The following is a 17,838-nucleotide window of genomic DNA, read 5'->3' on the forward strand; positions in this document are numbered from 1 at the left end:
CCGGCCAGCCTGAAAAGCCACAAAGGTAGAGGGCAGGTAGAGGAGGAGGGGGCTCATCGCTTGCTTGCTTGCTAAAAAAGAAGATTGATGAAAAGATACCAAAGCGAAGTCAACGCCAAAATCAATGCATTTTAGTCCAGTATGCATGCAACTAGCTGTTTCTAGTATGTCTCTCCACAGCAATGGTTGGGAGTTGGGCTTTTATAGTGACACAACTCAGAGGAGAAAAGCCCTTAATGACTGGACATGGACGATCAATGCCTCGGCGTCGATGTGCGTCCCTGTTCCAAGACGGTATATACAGAAAAACGCGCTGAGATTCTGTCGCAAGTTGAGTTCGGTAGAGTCCTGGACTCCAGTCTGAACCAAGGACTTCAGGTACGTCTGCTGATGATGACCAGATCCTGACGCCTCTTTTCGCTGTGAGTAGGCGGGATGTCTGATCTATCGTAGTGCTTTTCAAATCGCGGATGGCCAAGCTCCGCATGACACCATGTAGACTGTGGTATCAAATGTCGATCTGATGGCGACAGTCTGTCGATTCAGTTCGAGACTACCCTCCTTTTCTATCTGCTTCATTGACGGGAAGTGGCTCCCCATAGCCCTTACTTGCCTCTCCATTTGCTTTTGCACCACCATTCTTCTTCTTCAGTCTCTTCTTAGAACCCGTCTTCTGCCATACTCCAGATTGTGGTGTACTGGCGCTATTGGGCAGACCGTTTGTTTCAAATTGATTCGTATCCGTAGTGATCCTAGGAAGAGCTGCCTTTTGTGACTGTTTGGAGTCCGTTGATGACTTTGGTGGCAGAGCAATAGGACGATGTTCGCTATTAGTCTTCCCGTTTGGTACGGCATGTAAGAGAGGCTTGACCTGACTAGAGCTTCGAGTCTCAAGAGCACGGCTGGCTGTTGGAGATGGTGTCCGGGTTTCCAGCACGGGAGATAGCAATGGACCTAGACCAGCAGATTTGGGTTCGTGCAGGAAGCTCTCCCGACTTTTAGGAATTTCGATAGCCTGAATGCCTTCGGTAGGTTGGTGGTGTCGTTGTGATTGAACCTCGCGAGTTCCCGATCTGTTCATGGTCTCAGCATCGCCATTCGAGTCTTTCCAACGAGGGGACGCCATGGAGTTCGCAGACGCTGAAGAATATGAGCTGACAATGGTCGGACCCTTTGAAGGAGCAGTGACATGACCTCCATTACGTGTGGAATGATCTCCAATGTCACGCCGCTGCAAAAGCTCATTGGCTTGAAGTTGTTTCTGGCGTGGCTCAGGAAGTTCCAGCGGGAAGACACTATCGGACGGCGACGTGTCTGATAATGTCGTGGCACTCCTGGAGCTTTCAACCTCATCTCGCGAAGGTATGACCCTGCCTGGATCGTATGATCCATTCACAATGAGTAGCCCGTTCTCTGGATTTGGTTGTACTGAGCCTAATCTGTCTGCTTTGCCAGGACGCGCAGCTCCAGTTGGAGTCAAGCCAAGACCTTCGCTGGTGGAAAAGCTTCGAAAATGACTGCCAAGTGGAGAGGGCGATCTTGAGTACTTCAGCGAGCTCGGGAACAGTGAGCTTGTGTGGTGTTCTGGTATGATTCTTCGCTGGCGCTGGCGTCCTTCGATCTCGCTCCAGGAAGGAATAGGCTGGACTGTGAAGTCTTGTGGCTTGGGTGACTCGCCTATATAATAGCCCAGATACTCTTTTGGGATCCCACGATCAGCTGGCTGAACCGGCTGCGGCAGATTCGTACTAGTGTTTAAGGGCTGGTGAGGGAGCTCGGCGCTTGTGGGTTGCTGGGGTGCTGCCTCTTGCAATGGATGTTGCATCTGATGTAGGTCGTAACGGGGCTGTGACAGATACTCTGGTGGTATCGCCGGGATTGGATAGCCCGGAATGGCGTGTGAAGGAGGGAAGACGCGAGCAGGCTGAGAGTGTGATCTTACCGATGCAGCTGGAGTGTCACTTGCCGCAGAGCTGCGATGGACCGTCCGCCGAAGATATGGCATTGTTGCTGCTAGGGATGGCGACGAAGGATTTGTCCGACTGCTGCCGTCCGGTGATGCCGCAGACGCCATTTGCTCCAAGGTTCGCGGATAGTGGTATAAGTATCCATGGAACAGAGGCGCTGTCGCGGGACCATTGTCCGACATCCTTGGGCTTGTCATCCCAGACGTGTAGCCGGACATTTGGGGTGATCCACTGACACTATGAGTTCGCCCCTGAGATTGAGCCATGATCTGCGCATGAGCCTGTGCCTGAGCTTGTAGATGTGCTTGCAGCTGAGCATGATGCGCGCCTGCGTGTGTCTGCGCGTACAGCTGTGCCTTTTGTTGCTCCAGGAGCTGATATTGGTGATAGAGCTGTTTGTGAAGATCATTCACGTATTCCTGTGGACCTAGCGATGGACTTTGTAAGAATGGAGGGCGATTGTTGCCGAAACTTGCAGCGCTTGACGCCCTTCGGCCATACATGTGCGTACCTTGTCGACTCGAGACACCACGCGCCTTGGAGCCAGATCCACCGCGGCCGCCTCGCGTCGAAGTGGGCGTTGTTGAGGTGAGAATTGCCTTTGTTGCACTGGGCTTCTTGAATATCCCATTTTCCTCGGTGTATTGCGGATTTTCGGTGGGATACTCATACTGCTCACAGGCCTCGGTTAAGCGGCCTCCGTTCGCGAGACAGTCGAATGCACGTCGTATCTCTTCATGAATACCACGAAACGCGGTATCGTCCGCTGAGTTGCCCAGATTTCTCGACACATTAAAAGGTTCTTCGACGCAAAGTCTATCCCGCCCCTCTTTGACTCGATCGTCCACGTGCCACTTCTTCTCCCTGCGCGAAAGTAACCTTCCGTTCCGGACGGAGATGACCGAAGTCTCGTAATCCAGTTCATGACCATAAAGTCTGAAGAAATGGAAGAGTAATTGACCCAGAGTTTCTTTGTTCGACTTTCCAGACCCTCTGAGAGCGTCCAGGTCGTCTGCGAATTCCGATTGGGTGCCATCGCTAGTTAGCTTTCTATGCCCTGCTATGTTATGAAGTGAAGGTAAAATGGGTGGGTCTCGCGTCTGTAGAAAGTTCAAAATCATGCAGATCCAGGTATACGAGCTAAGGGTACCGCCGAGAGCTACACCAATTAGAACAAGCACGACACTGCTGGACAGTCACATACCAGCGTCGTTCAGAATTCTCTGCTTTGTCCAATGTTTGATGATCATCGCCAGAGGTCGCACCCGCTCATCAATCTGGACGTACGTCTTGATCATGCGCGTGTTTGACAAGGCTAATGTATTATTGACATTCATATCACATGACAGCAGCAGCTCCGGATCCCAGATCTTGACGATTGGGACTTTCGCAGACGGCACACACACCACACGGTCCATCCCATCTGGTATCTCGTTAGCATCCATGCCACGCCGGACGACTGACAACGAGCAAGCATACGTCGTGCAAGGGCATCAGCCAAGTAGTGCATTTTCTCCAGTGCCTTCATCGGGGTTTGAATGCAAATGTCGACTAGAATTGTCAGTCTTCACGACCCTGCCGGTTCAGAAGGACATACCATCTGAGTCGCTGGTATAGAGCATGTTGCCAGAAGACCCAAAAACGTGAACTTTGAAGTCTTCTGCAGGCCATTCAGTCTTTAAAATGTGCTCTAGTTTTTGAACCAATTTTGACCTGCTCCGCTCACTCTCCTGGGTTGGAAGTAAGCGATCGTACAACTCTTTCATATCAGCAGTAAGCTTCTTGTCCTCATCTGGACTCAAATGCTGTTTCACATTTTCGATCTTGTCTAGAGGAGCGTCGCCAATGTTGTAGGGTATCCGTCTCCGGCTAGAGACGCCACCTGTCTCGTAGCGACATCCTGACGCGCGTGGTTTTCGTAAGGAAGGTAGAGGGCCATTTGTCTCTGAGGTGACAGAACGTGGAGAGTGGCCACCGAGAGTGGCACGCGGGGATGGTGATCTTGAGCGAGCGCGAGGATGTTGGAAGGGCGTGGTAGGGACGGAGCTGGATGGTTGCGATACTTGCGCAGAGCGTCTCAGAGGCTGCAGTGGGAGCTCATTTCTCAGTGTACTCATAGCTGGACCTTCTCTTGATGTCATCGTAGTGATGCCACACTCTGAGATGGTAGTGCCGATATCCTTCCCATCGAGCCTCTTCCGCGGCCCTCGCGGCGTGTTTGACGCCTTGTGTGCAGAGTTTTGACCGGTTTTACTGCCTTGCGCACCAGCTTCCCTGCTTGAAGACACTGTGGCGACCGAAGCTGGAAGTAGGTAGGGAATCTTGAAGGATTGTTGGTCGAGATGGGGAGAGTGGGAGGAGGTACGGGTGGCGGAAGGCTCAAGTTCGAGCTGCAGAATCAGAAGGCAATGGTATGAGCGCTAAATCCAAGAAGAAATCGCAGAGCAAGAGAGACGCTGTTCCAGATATAATTTTGTAGTCGGTGTGGCTTTTGCAAAGCAATGGTGAGCTATATAGGCGGCGTGTCGTATATTGACGAGGATCGGTAAAATGACAGACAACAGGGGACGTTGCAGAAGTACAAAGGCCGCACCGAGCAAGCGAATGCACCACGTCAAAGGAAGGAGGAAGATCTGGTAAGAGAGTGAGTCGTCAAGTGCGTAGAAGCGTGAATGGGCGTTCTGTAGCAAATCGTGAATCGTAGCAGATTTGAGGATGGTACGCCCCCCCTTGTCTGGAAAGACGGTGGCCGCCTATAGCGGAGCAAGGCGCAAAGAGAGAGATAAAATTAGACAGATACAAGGCCTTTGCAAGAGGCGAAGAAGAGGACGAATGTGTGAGACGAAGGGTGGAAGGGTGGAGCGGAGTGGTGACGAGTAGATGGTTGGCGAGGAGGGATGAGGTCGAGTGAATGGCAGCAGTAAGAATGATTTCAATGGATACCAAAGTTGACAGTCAGTCAGTACGATGAGGGTCTGGAGGAAGCGCAGCAAAGAGGGAAGTCGACAATTGCGGCAGGCACGCTAGAACTAACCCGCACCCACGCCCAAAACCGCCCACAGATTTCATTATTGGGCACTCGACCTACCCACTAATACACTAACCACCCACCCAAGCACCACGCTGACCAGGATGGATATACATATGTATATGATGTATACAACAGACCTGCTTGCTATCGTTCGCCTCGTCCACACTGCTGTACTTGCTCACGAGCAATCGAAGCGGCTCGCTCTCACAGCTCGAGCAGAATGAACAAGTCAACGGCCTCAACAGTACAGTCACGGCTTCAACAGGAGGCTCATCATTGTCCTCTGTCTGAATGGAATAGAGATGCTTGTCAGATGCTCCCGAGAGATGTTCAGACCAGTATACTACCGTGGTGGCTGTACCTTTGTGGCCAGCTCCGCTCATCCCCAGCTGAGAGCGCGAGATTGACTCAGCAGCACTCGACCCGTTAGGCCATATCTTTGATGATTGATGATGCTGATGCTGATGCTGACTGGGTGTGTAGTACGGCGATGCGTATCCGGCTGACCAGCGGACATGAATGAGCATACGGTGTTAGCCATAGCAGCATTCGCGTTACGGGACCTGCATGGCGTTGGCAGGCGACTTGTCAATCCTCCTACAGCCATAATTACGTCCGTACAGCCATACAGCCATACAGCCATACGGCCATGTTTGAAGAGCGGCGAGGCGGGGCCTAAACCGAGCGGTAGACAGCGGCCGCCCTGGCGATGGCTCCCGCGTTTCCGAGCTGGATATTAGGTGCCACTCTCAAGCAGTCATTTCTGCTGTCTGGTAGCCCTGCGCGTTGCGTCCCTTGAATCGAACAGGTAATTAATTATGATCAACACCAGGTCGAAACGCTATGCTGACTCGTAGAGGAAGGTCAAAATGACAGAATTGACCGGACAAGGACTACAAGACACACATGCAGCAAGACTCGAGTAAACTGAGAGCCACAAATGTCTCTCTGCCTGGTTCCCTCGGCTGTGGCTGTGATATGCCATCGCACATCATTGTCATGATACGGTGGTGGTTGTGGTGGTTATGGTGGTGATGTGCAAGTGGCTGGCGGGCTGCATACTCGGGGACTGGACACCCCGCAATTTAGGCGCCACTTTTGACGCCTCAGGCAACAACTAAGCAGGGATCTGGTGCCGGAACAGCATGACGTGCATCCATCCTCCCTTCGTTCCTTCCCGTCCTTCCATATCTTTGTCCATTCACTCTCCTGTACACATACTTCCGCATTGAGCCGTAAAGTACTATGTCGCGAAGACTACGTAAGTGCTGCGTTCCATTCCCTCCATTCTGCAGTGAATGCATGCTAACAGCCACCACCAACAGTAAATCCTATCATCTTGTACCTAATACCATCCCCCCTCTCTTTCCCTTCATCCGAGTCCACGCAGCCCTAACCGTCGCCCACAACAGTATCTGCGACCTACAGGAAAAGTTCCGACCGGCCATCCACGAGTTTGCAAAGGTCGTGACCACCACCCAGAAAGTTCTGCGCGCAAGTACGTTTTCAATTGCTGATTGTTCCCTCATTCTCCGCGCAGCAAATTGACAATCGCCAGGCCAAGCCCTTAATATCCCCGTCGTAGCCTCGACCCAGAACCGCGCTCGTCTCGGCGAAACCGTACCTGACCTCAAGCTCGACTCCAAAGATGCCGACGGCATACCCACCATCGCCCACGTTGACAAGACGCTGTTCTCCATGTGGACGCCCGAGGTCCAAGCCGCCGTCTCCTCTTTGCCAAACAGCAAGTCCGGGCAGAAACACGAGGTTGTGATTGTAGGTATCGAAAGCCACATATGCGTCACCCAGACGACACTGGATCTGCTTGCTGCTGGACACAAGGTCTATGTGCTTGCGGACGGGGTTAGTAGTGTGAACAGGGAGGAAGTCCCGATTGCGTTGGCGCGACTGAGGAGTGCCGGTGCGACGGTAACGACGAGTGAGAGCTGGATCTACGAGTGCATGGGAGACGCGGGAATTGCTGAGTATGCTGCGACGAATGGAGAGTGAGTTGTGGAATTTGCTGACTTTGGCGATAGGTTCAAGACGATTGCCAAGCTTGTCAAGGAGACCGGGACCAGCACAAAGGACGTTCTGCAGACGCTTTGCAAGTTTTGATCGTGCTGCCCTCTTGAGGCACCATGTCTGGATAAAGTTGATATATCCATAGCGATACCTGATGAAGCCAGACCATGCGTATGTGAACAATCACTAACATACTATGGTTGTCTACTGCTCTGTACACGCAAATTCGAGCCTAGACGTCCTCCTTCGTCTCCTTCGTCTCCTTCGCCTCTTTCTCCATGTACTCCAAACAACCCCTCGCCATCTCCCCCTGCTCATCCGTCCGCACGACAAGCACTCTCTTCTCGCCCTCGGTTCTCCGCCCAATATCCACCACCGCCGCATTCCCAACATCGGCATTCCGCACCTCATCAATCTCAAACCCCAAACACTCCACCCCACGACCCACCGCCCTCCGCAACTCCACCCCCTTCTCCCCAATCCCGCCCGCAAAAACAAGCGCATCCACACGCCCGCCCAGCGCAACATAGTAACTGCCCACAAACCCCAATATCCGATCCACAAACACGTCAAACGCCAGCCGCGCCCCCTCATCCCCCTTACCATCACCACCATCAGCCATAGCCCGCGCACTAATCACCCCAAAATCCGTCGTCCCTGCCAGCGCCGCCCACCCACTCTCCTTATTCAGCACCTCCTCCGCATACGTAACATGCATATCCCGCGCACTACTCCGACTCATCCGGCCCGCCCGATGCGTATAATGAAACACCAAGCTCGGATCCACACTGCCTGCCCTCGTCGCACCAGGCAAACCCGAAGCAGGCGTCAGCCCCATACTCGTGTCCACGCTCTTCCCGCCACGGATCGCACATGCCGACGCGCCGGAGCCGAGATGCAAGGCGATGATGTTTGTGGCTGCCGGGGAGAGGTTCAGGTGGCTGGATGTGAGGCGCAGGATGGAGGCGTAGGAGAGGCCGTGGAAGCCGTACTTGCGGAGGGCGTTGGTGTGGGCGATGGTGCGGTTTATGGGGTAGGTGGTGATGGCGCGGGGGAGGGTGGTGTGGAAGGTTGTGTCGAAGAAGGCGATTTGGCGGGTTTTTGGCGGGAGGAGGGTTGTGCAGGTGCGGATTAGGGTGAGGGCGGGGGTGTTGTGGCTGTTTTAGGGGTGTTTGTTAGGGGGTTGTGGATGTTGATTAGGATGTAGATTGGGATATGGAGAGGGTAATAGTGGAAAAGAGGGACGTGCCAGTCTGTAGGGAAGGAATATAGGAAAATGTATAAACATACAGCGGCGCCAAATCACTCAACCGCTCAATCCGCTGCACCGTCTCCTCGTCCACAACCTGCGCATCCGCAAACTCGCCCCCATGCACAACCCGATGACACACATACGCATAATCCGCCTTGCTCCCAACCTCCACCAGCCCCTCGTCCTGCTCCAGCTGCTGCATGATGGCCTTGAAAGCGTCCTCCTGTGTGGTGACGCCCTCGACCTCGCGCGAGATGGGCTTTTCGGACTGGTGGTGGTGGTACTTGAGGGTTGCGGGCGGGGCGGTCAGGCCGTCGATGGTGCATTGGGCGATAGACTTTGGGGTGTTTGTAGATGTGAGGGTGGAGGAGTCGTAGAGGGTTACTTTGACGCTGGAGGAGCCGGCGTTTATGGCGAGGATTAGGGGTGGCATTGTGCGTGGTTGTGGGAGATGTGTGGAGGGCTGAGGGGTGTTCAATCGGGGGATCGGTGGTATTTGTGTAGTTGGGGCAAAGGATGGAGAGAAGATAATGTCAGACTCTCGTATGATTGTGGAGTGAGTAAGTGAGTAAGCGAGTGAATAAGTGAGTAAGTAGCATGAATATGGATCCATCCATCGATATCGTGACAATGACGCAACCTCGTCCCACGTCTAGGGCACGGCCTGGTCGGCTCGAAGCGCTCTAGTCGCATTTGAAACCAAACATCAGAACATCAACCATCAAAACCTTCTCATTCCTAGGCAATATCAGATCAGGCGTCATCTTCATCTTTTGCGTACGAATGTGATAGACCGGCTCGCGATGTTGAATTAGACTCTGCCATGCCCAGGCGCTTTTCCCAACCTGGCAGGCATCCATTAGAACTTCAGACCAACCAACCACTCTCAGAACAATCAACATACTATAAGATCCAGCATTATCAGCTCATCTGCTAACCTATCAAGTGCAGAACACGTCGTACAGCGATAATAGATCATCCATGGCATCCATCACAACGCCCAGCACTTCCTCACCTGTCATGCCCCATGGGCCATCTCTTCGTATGGAACCCAAGTGTGTCGCTAGCGACCGTCTCGAAGGGAATCCAGTGGAGTACAGTAGCCGAATTTGTTGATTTCTACTTTGAGTACCTGTGTCGTCCGCCATATGTTACACCCAGGTCTCGGAGGGCCTTTTGAACCATCGTGGACTTCGACTTGTATGTTATCCTGGAATTGGAGTGGATGTATGTCTTGCCCTTTGGCGGATCGCTCTATGTCTCGGGACATGCTGGTGCTAAGCGGTAGATGACACATTGTTGTGAGGGTGTTCACGACTTTTTAAGTTGTGTTAATGCCTGCTTGGATCTTGGACGAAGGACTGGTGGATGTCTCCTCGTAGCCTGCATATCATCTGGGAGTGTCGTCAAGACTCGTGTCGTCAGCATGGCATTGTCATGCGGCTCGAAATTCTCCAGACAGAGACAATGAATGGTATTGGAAGTCCTTCTACCAATGGTCATGTTCGATGCCTTATGTCCTCCTGTCTTATCTATTAGTCTGATGTTGTCCTGACAATACTCAGCGTTACATCAACACATTCAGTCCAAGAGGCCATTATCTCCATCCTAAAGTACACGCACGCGATGATATCTCCTCCCTGCCCAACGACTCCGAAGACCTTTTCAACCGGTCGCGTTGCCGCAAGTGGCTCTTGACCCCGACGACATGCCTCATCTCCATCCTGACCAGTCTTTCGGCGAGTACTTACGGTGCCGATGATGACAAGATAGCTACTCGCTTCAACATTAACTATTCCACATTACCTTAACTGTTCTTTTTGCACCGATATCTTGGGATGTGGAAGGGCGCTGACATCTTCCCGCTGCTCATCCTGTTCCTGAGATTCCTCCTACGCTCAGCCCTAGTGCCGAAGTCTGCCATACTCTTAATTACTCGCTTCTTCGATTGCGGTGACGCAAATTTCTATCGGCATAGCCATCATCGGCGGCACCATCACGGACATCTGACAAGGCTGCTCGGGACTCAGCTCGCCCATCTCCATCTTCGGCTGCCCCCTCTGTCGTCGGCATCATGCTTGGACCGTTCATGTGCGGCGCTGGATATACTGGCTCCAGCTCGCCATCTACACTGGCCTCCTGCCCGTCTTCTACCCGTTTCTACGTGAGACCTGCGCCGCCACCCTCCTCGCCACCGGCCTGAGCCCCTTTTCAGATACCCCCAATCTCTCCATCACCCGCTGCATCACCGAGCGGCCCGGCACGTCCTCCCAGCAAGCCGCCTCTACTCCGCCGTGCCGGGTAGACTTTCTCTCCATAAGCGTGGCTCTTCTCGTACGGCTGGGCATCCACTACATCGTGCCCGCCTTCACAATCGCCTGCGTCGGCAGCGGCATGGCATCTACGCCACCTACATTGCCGTTCGTCAACGACGTTGCCGACGTATACGAAAACCACGCCGCAACGTCTTTAGGCGCTGTCTTGCCGTTTGCCAGCCCGGCGCTGTTTACGCAGTTCGGGGTTCCGCTGGACGGGCGGGGCAGTCTGTTGGGGTTTGTGGATTTGGTGCTCGGTGTGGCGCCTGTTGTGCTGCTGGTCATGGGGTGGGAGGTATGTGGGAGGAGTCTGTTTATGAGTCAGGCGTGTGTTGAATGAGGGGGGTAAGTGGGTGCTGGGGATTGGCGTGGGGAGTCGGGGTGCAGATTGATGTGGGATGCCGGTGGGGGATATCTCGATAAAATAAGATTCTTGATTCTAATCCGTTTGTTTCATTCGGACTCCTCTTTCCCATACCTACCCTCTCGACCTCCCGGCTCTCCATTTGTCCATTCATCCTACAGCCCTTCCACGCCATGTATTCTGAACATATCACAGCCGAGATACTCTGATGAATCACTTTATTAGCATGGTGTGGTATACGACAGTATAGCATCGTATCTTACGTAAACGGACGGAATGGATGAGGTGGAGCTAGGTTATGGAGTTGTAACACGGCGTAGTATAGAGTGGTGTGTTACAGTACGGCACGGTAGGGCGCAGCATGGCATGGCGTAACATGGGATAGTACAGGATAGCTTAGGACGGTATAGGATAACATAGGATAGTATAGGATAGCATAGGATAAAACAGGATAACATAGGATAGCAATCATAGCATGGTGTAGCATGGCATGGCATAAAACAACAGCACACCCAATCAACCATCCCTACCATGTCTACCAACAACACTCTATCTTCTATTCCATCCCGGTCCTATTTCACGTCCCCTTACTTCTTACCCCACACCCCATTGACGCAAGGGATGCTGATACTCGCCACATACAACTCCGCCCGAGAACAAACAACCCTTCTTCTTGCCACATACAACTTTAATTGAGGGGGGAAATCGCCCTCTGTTATGACATGTCGAGACAAGATAGGAAATCACCTTACCTTACATACACATTCCGCAGATAGCACATTACACCCGGGCACAGTACAGTGCAGTATAAAACAGTAAACAAATTACATACCAGCAACATACAATCCCCGTGACCGTGTTTAGAAGTTATATCTCCGGTGGTAAGTAAGCAAAGTAACTCAAGGTAAGTAAATGCGAAGTTCGATTTCGACAAAAAACTACTCGAAAACCCCAGGAGGATTCACTATACTACGACACCCACTACGACTCGATCGATATACCACGAACAACCGCGCGGTTCCGACGAACCACCCAATCCACCTACCTATTCTCCCCGAGATAGGACGTCTTACCAACGATCTATGCCCACGATCTAATTAACACCCATGCTCCATCTAACACACATGCAAAATCCATCCAAACGCAATCGAAACCCATCCATGTTCCAAGAAATTCTGGAGAAACCCCCACGCTTGGGAAGTCCAAGTCCTAAACCCAAACATCCATCCCCACAAAGACTAGACTAGATCAAAGACCCTTGAGTTTCTCATGATTTGCCCCGTTCTGCCGCCCTCCACGCAGAAACATGTGTTCCATCAGAATCAACAACCCGGAACTTCCTCATCCATGATGCATTACCCACCACATAACTGCCTTTCCCACCTTTGCCCACCTTTTCCCATCGTACACTTACGCGTATCACCAATATCGATAACGCGCGGAATCTTCCACCGGAGAATTATGCAGAGAAGGGTCGGAGAATTAGAAGAATTAAAAAGCACACACGTACGTATGTACATGTACGCACGAGTCATGTCCCTTACACCCCCGCAATGAATTCCCAACAATGGATCCTCCCACCTTCCATCGATATCCCTCAATACCCAATACTGTCGTGCTCAGTCAACCAAGGCATGAAGGTATCAACGCCAGAACCAAAACATCACACTCCAAGACCAGTAGATTGATCACATACTCACAAACACAATCACCAAAAAATCAAAACAAGCACTCCTCAAATTCATAATCCAATGTCATCCCTCCCTCCTTACCCCTCTCTCCCGTAAACCTAGCCCCCTGAACCCAACCCCCTCCCCGCAAAACCAAACAGAACTTCACAACAACACAGCACAACACAACATGTAATTAAACCCAAAATATCCATTCCATTCCACAAGCAAATATATATATCGGAGTGATCCAATCCCAATCTAAGTTAGCGCCCCAATACGCCATTTGCACAAACACAAACACAGACATGTATATAGGTAATGGCTTCGTTTTCTTAATCTTTCATCATTGCCACCATAGCCACCATAGCCACTTACTTACTATCTCGGGCCATCCAAGAACCAAAAAAGAAGGAAATTGATCCGTTTAGGTCTTTAGGAGAGAGAGAGAGAGTCAAGGCAAGCCAAGTCAAGCCACTGTGACGTGACGAGACGAGACAAACGTAGCCCAATGCAAAAAAAAAATACATGTCAAAAGTCCTGCTCTCAACGTTTTGCTCACTCATGGTATAATATCTCTCGTTCCAAACACAGAACGCCCGCAACCACGTCCCTTCAAGATTGCATAGCTTGCATGTGCTGCCACAGGTGCAGACCAGGCTGTCATGCCGTCGTGCAGTGCCACAGAATCACAAGTGCGCCGTCATCTCGACCACCCTGCGCTCGCACGAGTCGACCTTCTCCTTGGTAGCCACCCACCACTCCCGAAACGCCTTGTCGAGCGCGCCCTCCGTCTCGAAGATCTCCACGTCGACTTTGCGGCTCGCGTGGCGCAGTCGGACCAGAGTCTCGGACTTGAGGTGGAAGAGCTCGGCGCGGAAGTAGGCGGTCATGGGTTTGGCTGGGAGCTGGAAGGAGCGCTCTGTGCTGAGAGCAGGGGAGTTGCATTCATCGGATCCCGTCTTTGTGGGCAGTGGAGAGGGCGAGGGTAGGTTGGCGCCACCGCCGAAAGCGTAGCCGGCCTTGGTGATGGGTGAGACGGGGGTTGGAGGCAGCGATGTATCGGATACGGCTGAGACAGGGGGCGAGGGCGAGGAGCCGATTGACAGAGCGGGCACGCTGCGGATCACGGAGTCAGAGCACGTACGGTCGAGGATGGTGATTGATCCGAACTTCTTCTTGATATTGGCGAACGATTCTGCTGGAGATGGTCCGAGGCCAGAATCGTCGTGATACGGGTACGCGGGCTCAGCAAGGCTCAAGGCGCTCATCTTGGAGCTTGACAGGAGGTCTTCTTCGTCCTCGTCCTTGCCTTCCTCTATCTCGGTGATCATCTGGCTTTTCAGGTCCTGGAGGCGTTGGAAGGACGTGGAGACTGCGGCACCGGCGTGCTGAAGCGTCGTGATGCTGTCACGGAGCGACTGGGGAAGCTGAGTCCATAGGCCAGAGGACATGTACCACTCGCGGAGGTGGTCGGTGTCGTAGCTGAACGAGTCATGGTCCTGAGCAACGAGGGTCCGACAGATGTCAGAAGGTTGGCTAGAGAGAGAAGAGTTGCGTCGTACGTTTGACGAGAACGACTGGCGGGTTGAGGAGCGTCTTGGATGATGACGCTCGCGGGAGTGGAGTGCTGGACTCGCAGAAGGGTTGGAGATACGTGGTGCAGGCACCAGTGTCGGTTTGGGAGTGGTCGACTCGAGAGGCATATTGACTGAGCCTTGGATTTTGAGGTTATGTTCGATGAAAGGAAGGACTTTGGGTCAGTATGGATCGGTCGCCAGCTGTTCAGGCTAGCGGACTGGCGTGGGTATCACTTTTGGGGTATAGTAGGAATGATAGAGCAAAAGGAGTCGAAGAGGATGGAGGAGAGGAGGATAGAGGAATGTAAAGGACTCGGAGGAAACTGTGGCTGGAGATGTTGATGTTTGTAATCGACGACAACAGACTGGTTGTGAAGGAGATCCGGAGCCAGATCCGGAAAGCACAAACACGGAAGTGCCAAGAAGTGTAGGGCTTGCTTGGGGACGATGGATATATGTCAAGCAACAGTGGACAGGTATGAGTGGATGATGGTGCTAGGCAAAGAAACAGAGAGGAAGCGGGCCTCCCTTTGTATAAAAAAAGACAGGTGGTGAAGTCAGCCAGGGGCACAGCCTGGATTTGGTTGGGGGACATGGACAACAATGGGAAACCGGGGATTTTGGCCAAGACAAGAAGACATGGATGTTACGTAGGTACCAAGTAGATGAGGATGAAGGGATGTTGCACGCGTACTGGAAGTCTGAAAGAGTGGATAATTAAATAATACAAAAAAACTCGTGGAGACGGCAACACGGAGAGATGAGCTGATGCGTGGCCAGGATGATTTCGTACAACATTCCCGGGCCACGTGACCGGTCGTTGCGCCAATCGATTCGCCGGCCGGGGAGATGCGCTGAGGTTTCCGTACCACGGACATCTAGGAATCCCACGCTTTCTTTGCTCCCTCCGAAACATCAAGACGTCACTGGTCAACATACACTTCGAGCCGGGTTGGGATTCATGGGGGCAGAGGGGGGGGGAGGGGGTGGATTGTAAATGGTGGATGGTGGATGATCGTTATGACCGCTCGACCTCGAAACGAACGCTCCCTGGTTGCTGAAGTGCGATGTGGGCGTCGACCAGCCGGGGATTCCTGGCTCATGTCGTGCTACATTTTCTGCTCGTCATCTCGTGTCGCCCTTCCGCAAACCGCCGGATTCGTTGATGCTGTAGCTGCAGAATACCATCGCGCAACGAGATGCTAATCAAGAGAGCTTCTGTCCCGGCCGCAGCGCGTTTTGTTTGTGGCCGTGTTGTGACCATGCACTTTTGCCAAGAGAGGCTGATGAGGCATCCGTGTAACAGATTTGATCCTGGAACGTCCTGGCTGGGAGGAAGAAGAGTCCAAATTTAGTACTCGGAGACATACACAAATACACACACACGTACACACACATACACGCCACAAGTATCACGCCTCCTGTTGCTGCTGTTATAGAGAGCACAGCAATTCCTGATGGCTTCGTGCCGCTCTCACTCATTCCTCTTTAAACCCCCCCATGTCTTTACGCAACAGCAGACGGATGTCGCCTCGTCCATGGCATCAATGTTCAAGTTTATGACCGCTTCAGGGATGTTATCAGTGCAAGGCAGGGTTTCAGGTCAAAGAATAGATGAGACAGGCTACGTGCTGTCGAGCTTATGCTGTTGGTGTGGTGACCATAGCCAACACACTTTATGCAAGTAATACTCCTCGAATGATACTGCTGCTGGGGTAATGCGAGACATTTACCTTATCATCATCTTAGTCATGCATCCTACCTATATCATTGCGCACGTCATATTGCGGTCTGCTAAAACAAGACGCTGTTTACAAACACGCTTTTCCACATAGCTCATCCCATACCGTACGCCTTGAAGCCACAATATGAGTATTACTCGTAATTTACTCCAGTCTAGATCTCCAAGGTTAGTCAGGTTCGATGCAGTGCCACGTGGTTCAAATGATAGTCAGAGCTGTTGGCGACTGTATATTAAAATGCGCGAGGGGTGGGCTGCTTACCGTTCAATCAAGTGCAGTCCAGAAGCCGTCTCGATCACATCACTGACCTTGCCGGGCTCCAATGCGAACGCGGCATCTTCGAACTCCTTCTGCATATCGCCACGCCCAAAGAATCCCCTAGCCCGATAGTGTCAGCCCATAGCGCCCAAGTAATGCTACACACACAGAGTTAGGCAGCTGCCGCAATTGGCACACTCACAGGTCTCCGGACTTTCGGGCACTGCTGCAGTCTGATTCTGATATGGCCAGATCTCCGAGGGATTTCTGTCCGGATGCAATTGTCGCCTTGTGCGCCTCGATGATAGAACGTGCCTCTTCCTTGGTGCGTGTGATCTTCGACTCCCTCCAGCTCGCTGGTCTCCTGCTACCCATGTGCTTGACCAGCAGGTGGGCGCATCGTATCTTGCCATCACTGTTGCCGTTGCCAACTTGGCTGCTTCCGGTGCTGTGGTAGCTGGCCATGTACAACTTGAGCTTTTCGGAATCGGTCCCGGCCGGCGGTTCCCATCGTGACTCTTTCTGGGCAGGGTTGAAATAGTAGGGCAGATTCTTCGAGTTGGAGTGTCGGACCTCCCAACCGGAAGGTAGACCTGAATCGCTCTTCAACTTGGTCAATACGCGTTGCTCAATGGAAAGGGATCCCAGCGTAGAAAGGGAAACAAGGGAGCTAGCTGCTGGAAAGTTGCTCACCATGATGATCTGCGAAACCTTGGGAGAGTGTAGATGCGCCAAAGTGTTTGTATGCGCCAACGACGTTGAATGTCAGTGTTGGATTCGCAGTTGTGGAGAATAAGTGGCGGCCGACGTTATGCACAGCTGATGATGGATGGTCAACACCTCCAGCGGTTGGCGGGGTTGCCCTAAAACCGAAACCAACTGAAACTTTGTCCTTTTAAGTTTAGCTAATCCCCACAAACATGAACGTCCACTTCACATTAACAGAGTATTATGAAGATTGTCATCAAGCAATACGACTCTGCATGGGCACAGGAGTTCAAGAAGCATAAATTGTCTCTCGAGTGGGCCCTGGAGAATGTTTCGTATCTCTCAATCGAGCATGTGGGCAGTACGTCAATCCCAAGGCCTGTGCGCCAAACTGGTCATTGGAGACGTCGACATCATATTAAAGCCGTCGTCCTTCGACGCAGCTCATACAGCCCTCTGTGAGAGCTGGTTATATAGACCTGGGTGAAATGGATGTCACAGAGGGGTTCGTATGTCGACAATCTGGCGTTGGCAAAGACCAGCCTGCGACTGGAGAGTGAAGCCCGGACGGCAATCTGAGACGCAACACCTATTTAATGATTGATGGGTGTACGTCATTGCGGAACCACTTGAATCTTAGGAGAATACTACTCCAGAATGTTACATAGAGAGAGGAGTCCGGCTCTTTCAAGCGGTCCCTGGCTGGCATAAATTCCAAAGGAGACACTGTGGGATTGACTCATATACGCACGCGAGGAATATGGTCATGCGCAAGATCTTGAGGCAAGCAGACTGTAAGGACCAGGGTGTGGCTGAATTTCCATCCTGATGACATATATCACATACATGCTCTATCAGGTTAGGCTGTACTTATCCCTATGGGGCATGGATTGGAACAGTCACTATCTTGTGGTTGTGTCTGAATC

General features: G+C 52.2%; 8 protein-coding genes across 8 annotated transcripts; 3 read left to right on the top strand and 5 right to left on the bottom strand.

Moving 5' to 3' along the window:
- Window positions 1–350: 350 nt before the first annotated feature.
- On the bottom strand, window positions 351–4,414 carry EJ05DRAFT_32206 (uncharacterized protein). Its single transcript, XM_033740768.1, has 5 exons — window positions 3,565–4,414; window positions 3,447–3,518; window positions 3,172–3,390; window positions 1,195–3,126; window positions 351–1,140 (listed from the first exon to the last, which is right to left on the bottom strand). Exons 1-5 carry the CDS (start codon window positions 4,106–4,108, stop codon window positions 554–556), a joined length of 3,354 nt encoding a protein of 1,117 aa, XP_033605714.1. The 5' UTR covers window positions 4,109–4,414; the 3' UTR covers window positions 351–553.
- A 600-nt stretch (window positions 4,415–5,014) lies between these two features.
- Window positions 5,015–5,654, bottom strand: EJ05DRAFT_472178 (uncharacterized protein). The gene has a single exon (XM_033743133.1). It carries the CDS (start codon window positions 5,523–5,525, stop codon window positions 5,067–5,069), a length of 459 nt encoding a protein of 152 aa, XP_033605715.1. The 5' UTR covers window positions 5,526–5,654; the 3' UTR covers window positions 5,015–5,066.
- Window positions 5,655–6,185: 531 nt separating this feature from the next.
- EJ05DRAFT_472180 (Isochorismatase hydrolase) lies at window positions 6,186–7,394 on the top strand. The gene is made up of 5 exons (XM_033743134.1): window positions 6,186–6,259; window positions 6,324–6,339; window positions 6,411–6,496; window positions 6,557–6,983; window positions 7,038–7,394. The coding sequence occupies exons 1-5, from the start codon at window positions 6,244–6,246 to the stop codon at window positions 7,114–7,116; spliced, it is 624 nt and encodes a 207-aa protein (XP_033605716.1). The 5' UTR covers window positions 6,186–6,243; the 3' UTR covers window positions 7,117–7,394.
- EJ05DRAFT_460053 (acetate kinase) lies at window positions 6,876–8,708 on the bottom strand (the record flags this gene model as incomplete). The annotated part of the gene is made up of 2 exons (XM_033742595.1): window positions 6,876–8,180; window positions 8,314–8,708. The coding sequence occupies 2 exons, from the start codon at window positions 8,706–8,708 to the stop codon at window positions 7,256–7,258; spliced, it is 1,320 nt and encodes a 439-aa protein (XP_033605717.1). The 3' UTR covers window positions 6,876–7,255.
- Window positions 8,709–10,113: 1,405 nt separating this feature from the next.
- EJ05DRAFT_496095 (uncharacterized protein) lies at window positions 10,114–10,930 on the top strand (the record flags this gene model as incomplete). The annotated part of the gene is made up of 2 exons (XM_033746336.1): window positions 10,114–10,190; window positions 10,306–10,930. 2 exons carry the CDS (start codon window positions 10,114–10,116, stop codon window positions 10,928–10,930), a joined length of 702 nt encoding a protein of 233 aa, XP_033605718.1.
- Window positions 10,931–13,313: 2,383 nt separating this feature from the next.
- EJ05DRAFT_482087 (uncharacterized protein) lies at window positions 13,314–14,330 on the bottom strand (the record flags this gene model as incomplete). Its single annotated transcript, XM_033745138.1, has 1 exon — window positions 13,314–14,330. One exon carries the CDS (start codon window positions 14,328–14,330, stop codon window positions 13,314–13,316), a length of 1,017 nt encoding a protein of 338 aa, XP_033605719.1.
- Window positions 14,331–15,888: 1,558 nt separating this feature from the next.
- Window positions 15,889–17,072, bottom strand: EJ05DRAFT_32524 (peptidyl-prolyl cis-trans isomerase ssp-1). Its single transcript, XM_033740785.1, has 4 exons — window positions 16,898–17,072; window positions 16,407–16,807; window positions 16,208–16,324; window positions 15,889–16,100 (listed from the first exon to the last, which is right to left on the bottom strand). The coding sequence occupies exons 1-4, from the start codon at window positions 16,898–16,900 to the stop codon at window positions 16,091–16,093; spliced, it is 531 nt and encodes a 176-aa protein (XP_033605720.1). The 5' UTR covers window positions 16,901–17,072; the 3' UTR covers window positions 15,889–16,090.
- Window positions 17,019–17,635, top strand: EJ05DRAFT_472186 (uncharacterized protein). The gene has a single exon (XM_033743135.1). The coding sequence runs from the start codon at window positions 17,156–17,158 to the stop codon at window positions 17,372–17,374; it is 219 nt and encodes a 72-aa protein (XP_033605721.1). The 5' UTR covers window positions 17,019–17,155; the 3' UTR covers window positions 17,375–17,635.
- The last annotated feature ends 203 nt before the right edge of the window (window positions 17,636–17,838 follow it).

Source organism: Pseudovirgaria hyperparasitica (assembly GCF_010093815.1).
Source record: "Pseudovirgaria hyperparasitica strain CBS 121739 unplaced genomic scaffold EJ05scaffold_1, whole genome shotgun sequence".
Lineage (NCBI taxonomy): Eukaryota > Fungi > Ascomycota > Dothideomycetes > Acrospermales > Acrospermaceae > Pseudovirgaria > Pseudovirgaria hyperparasitica.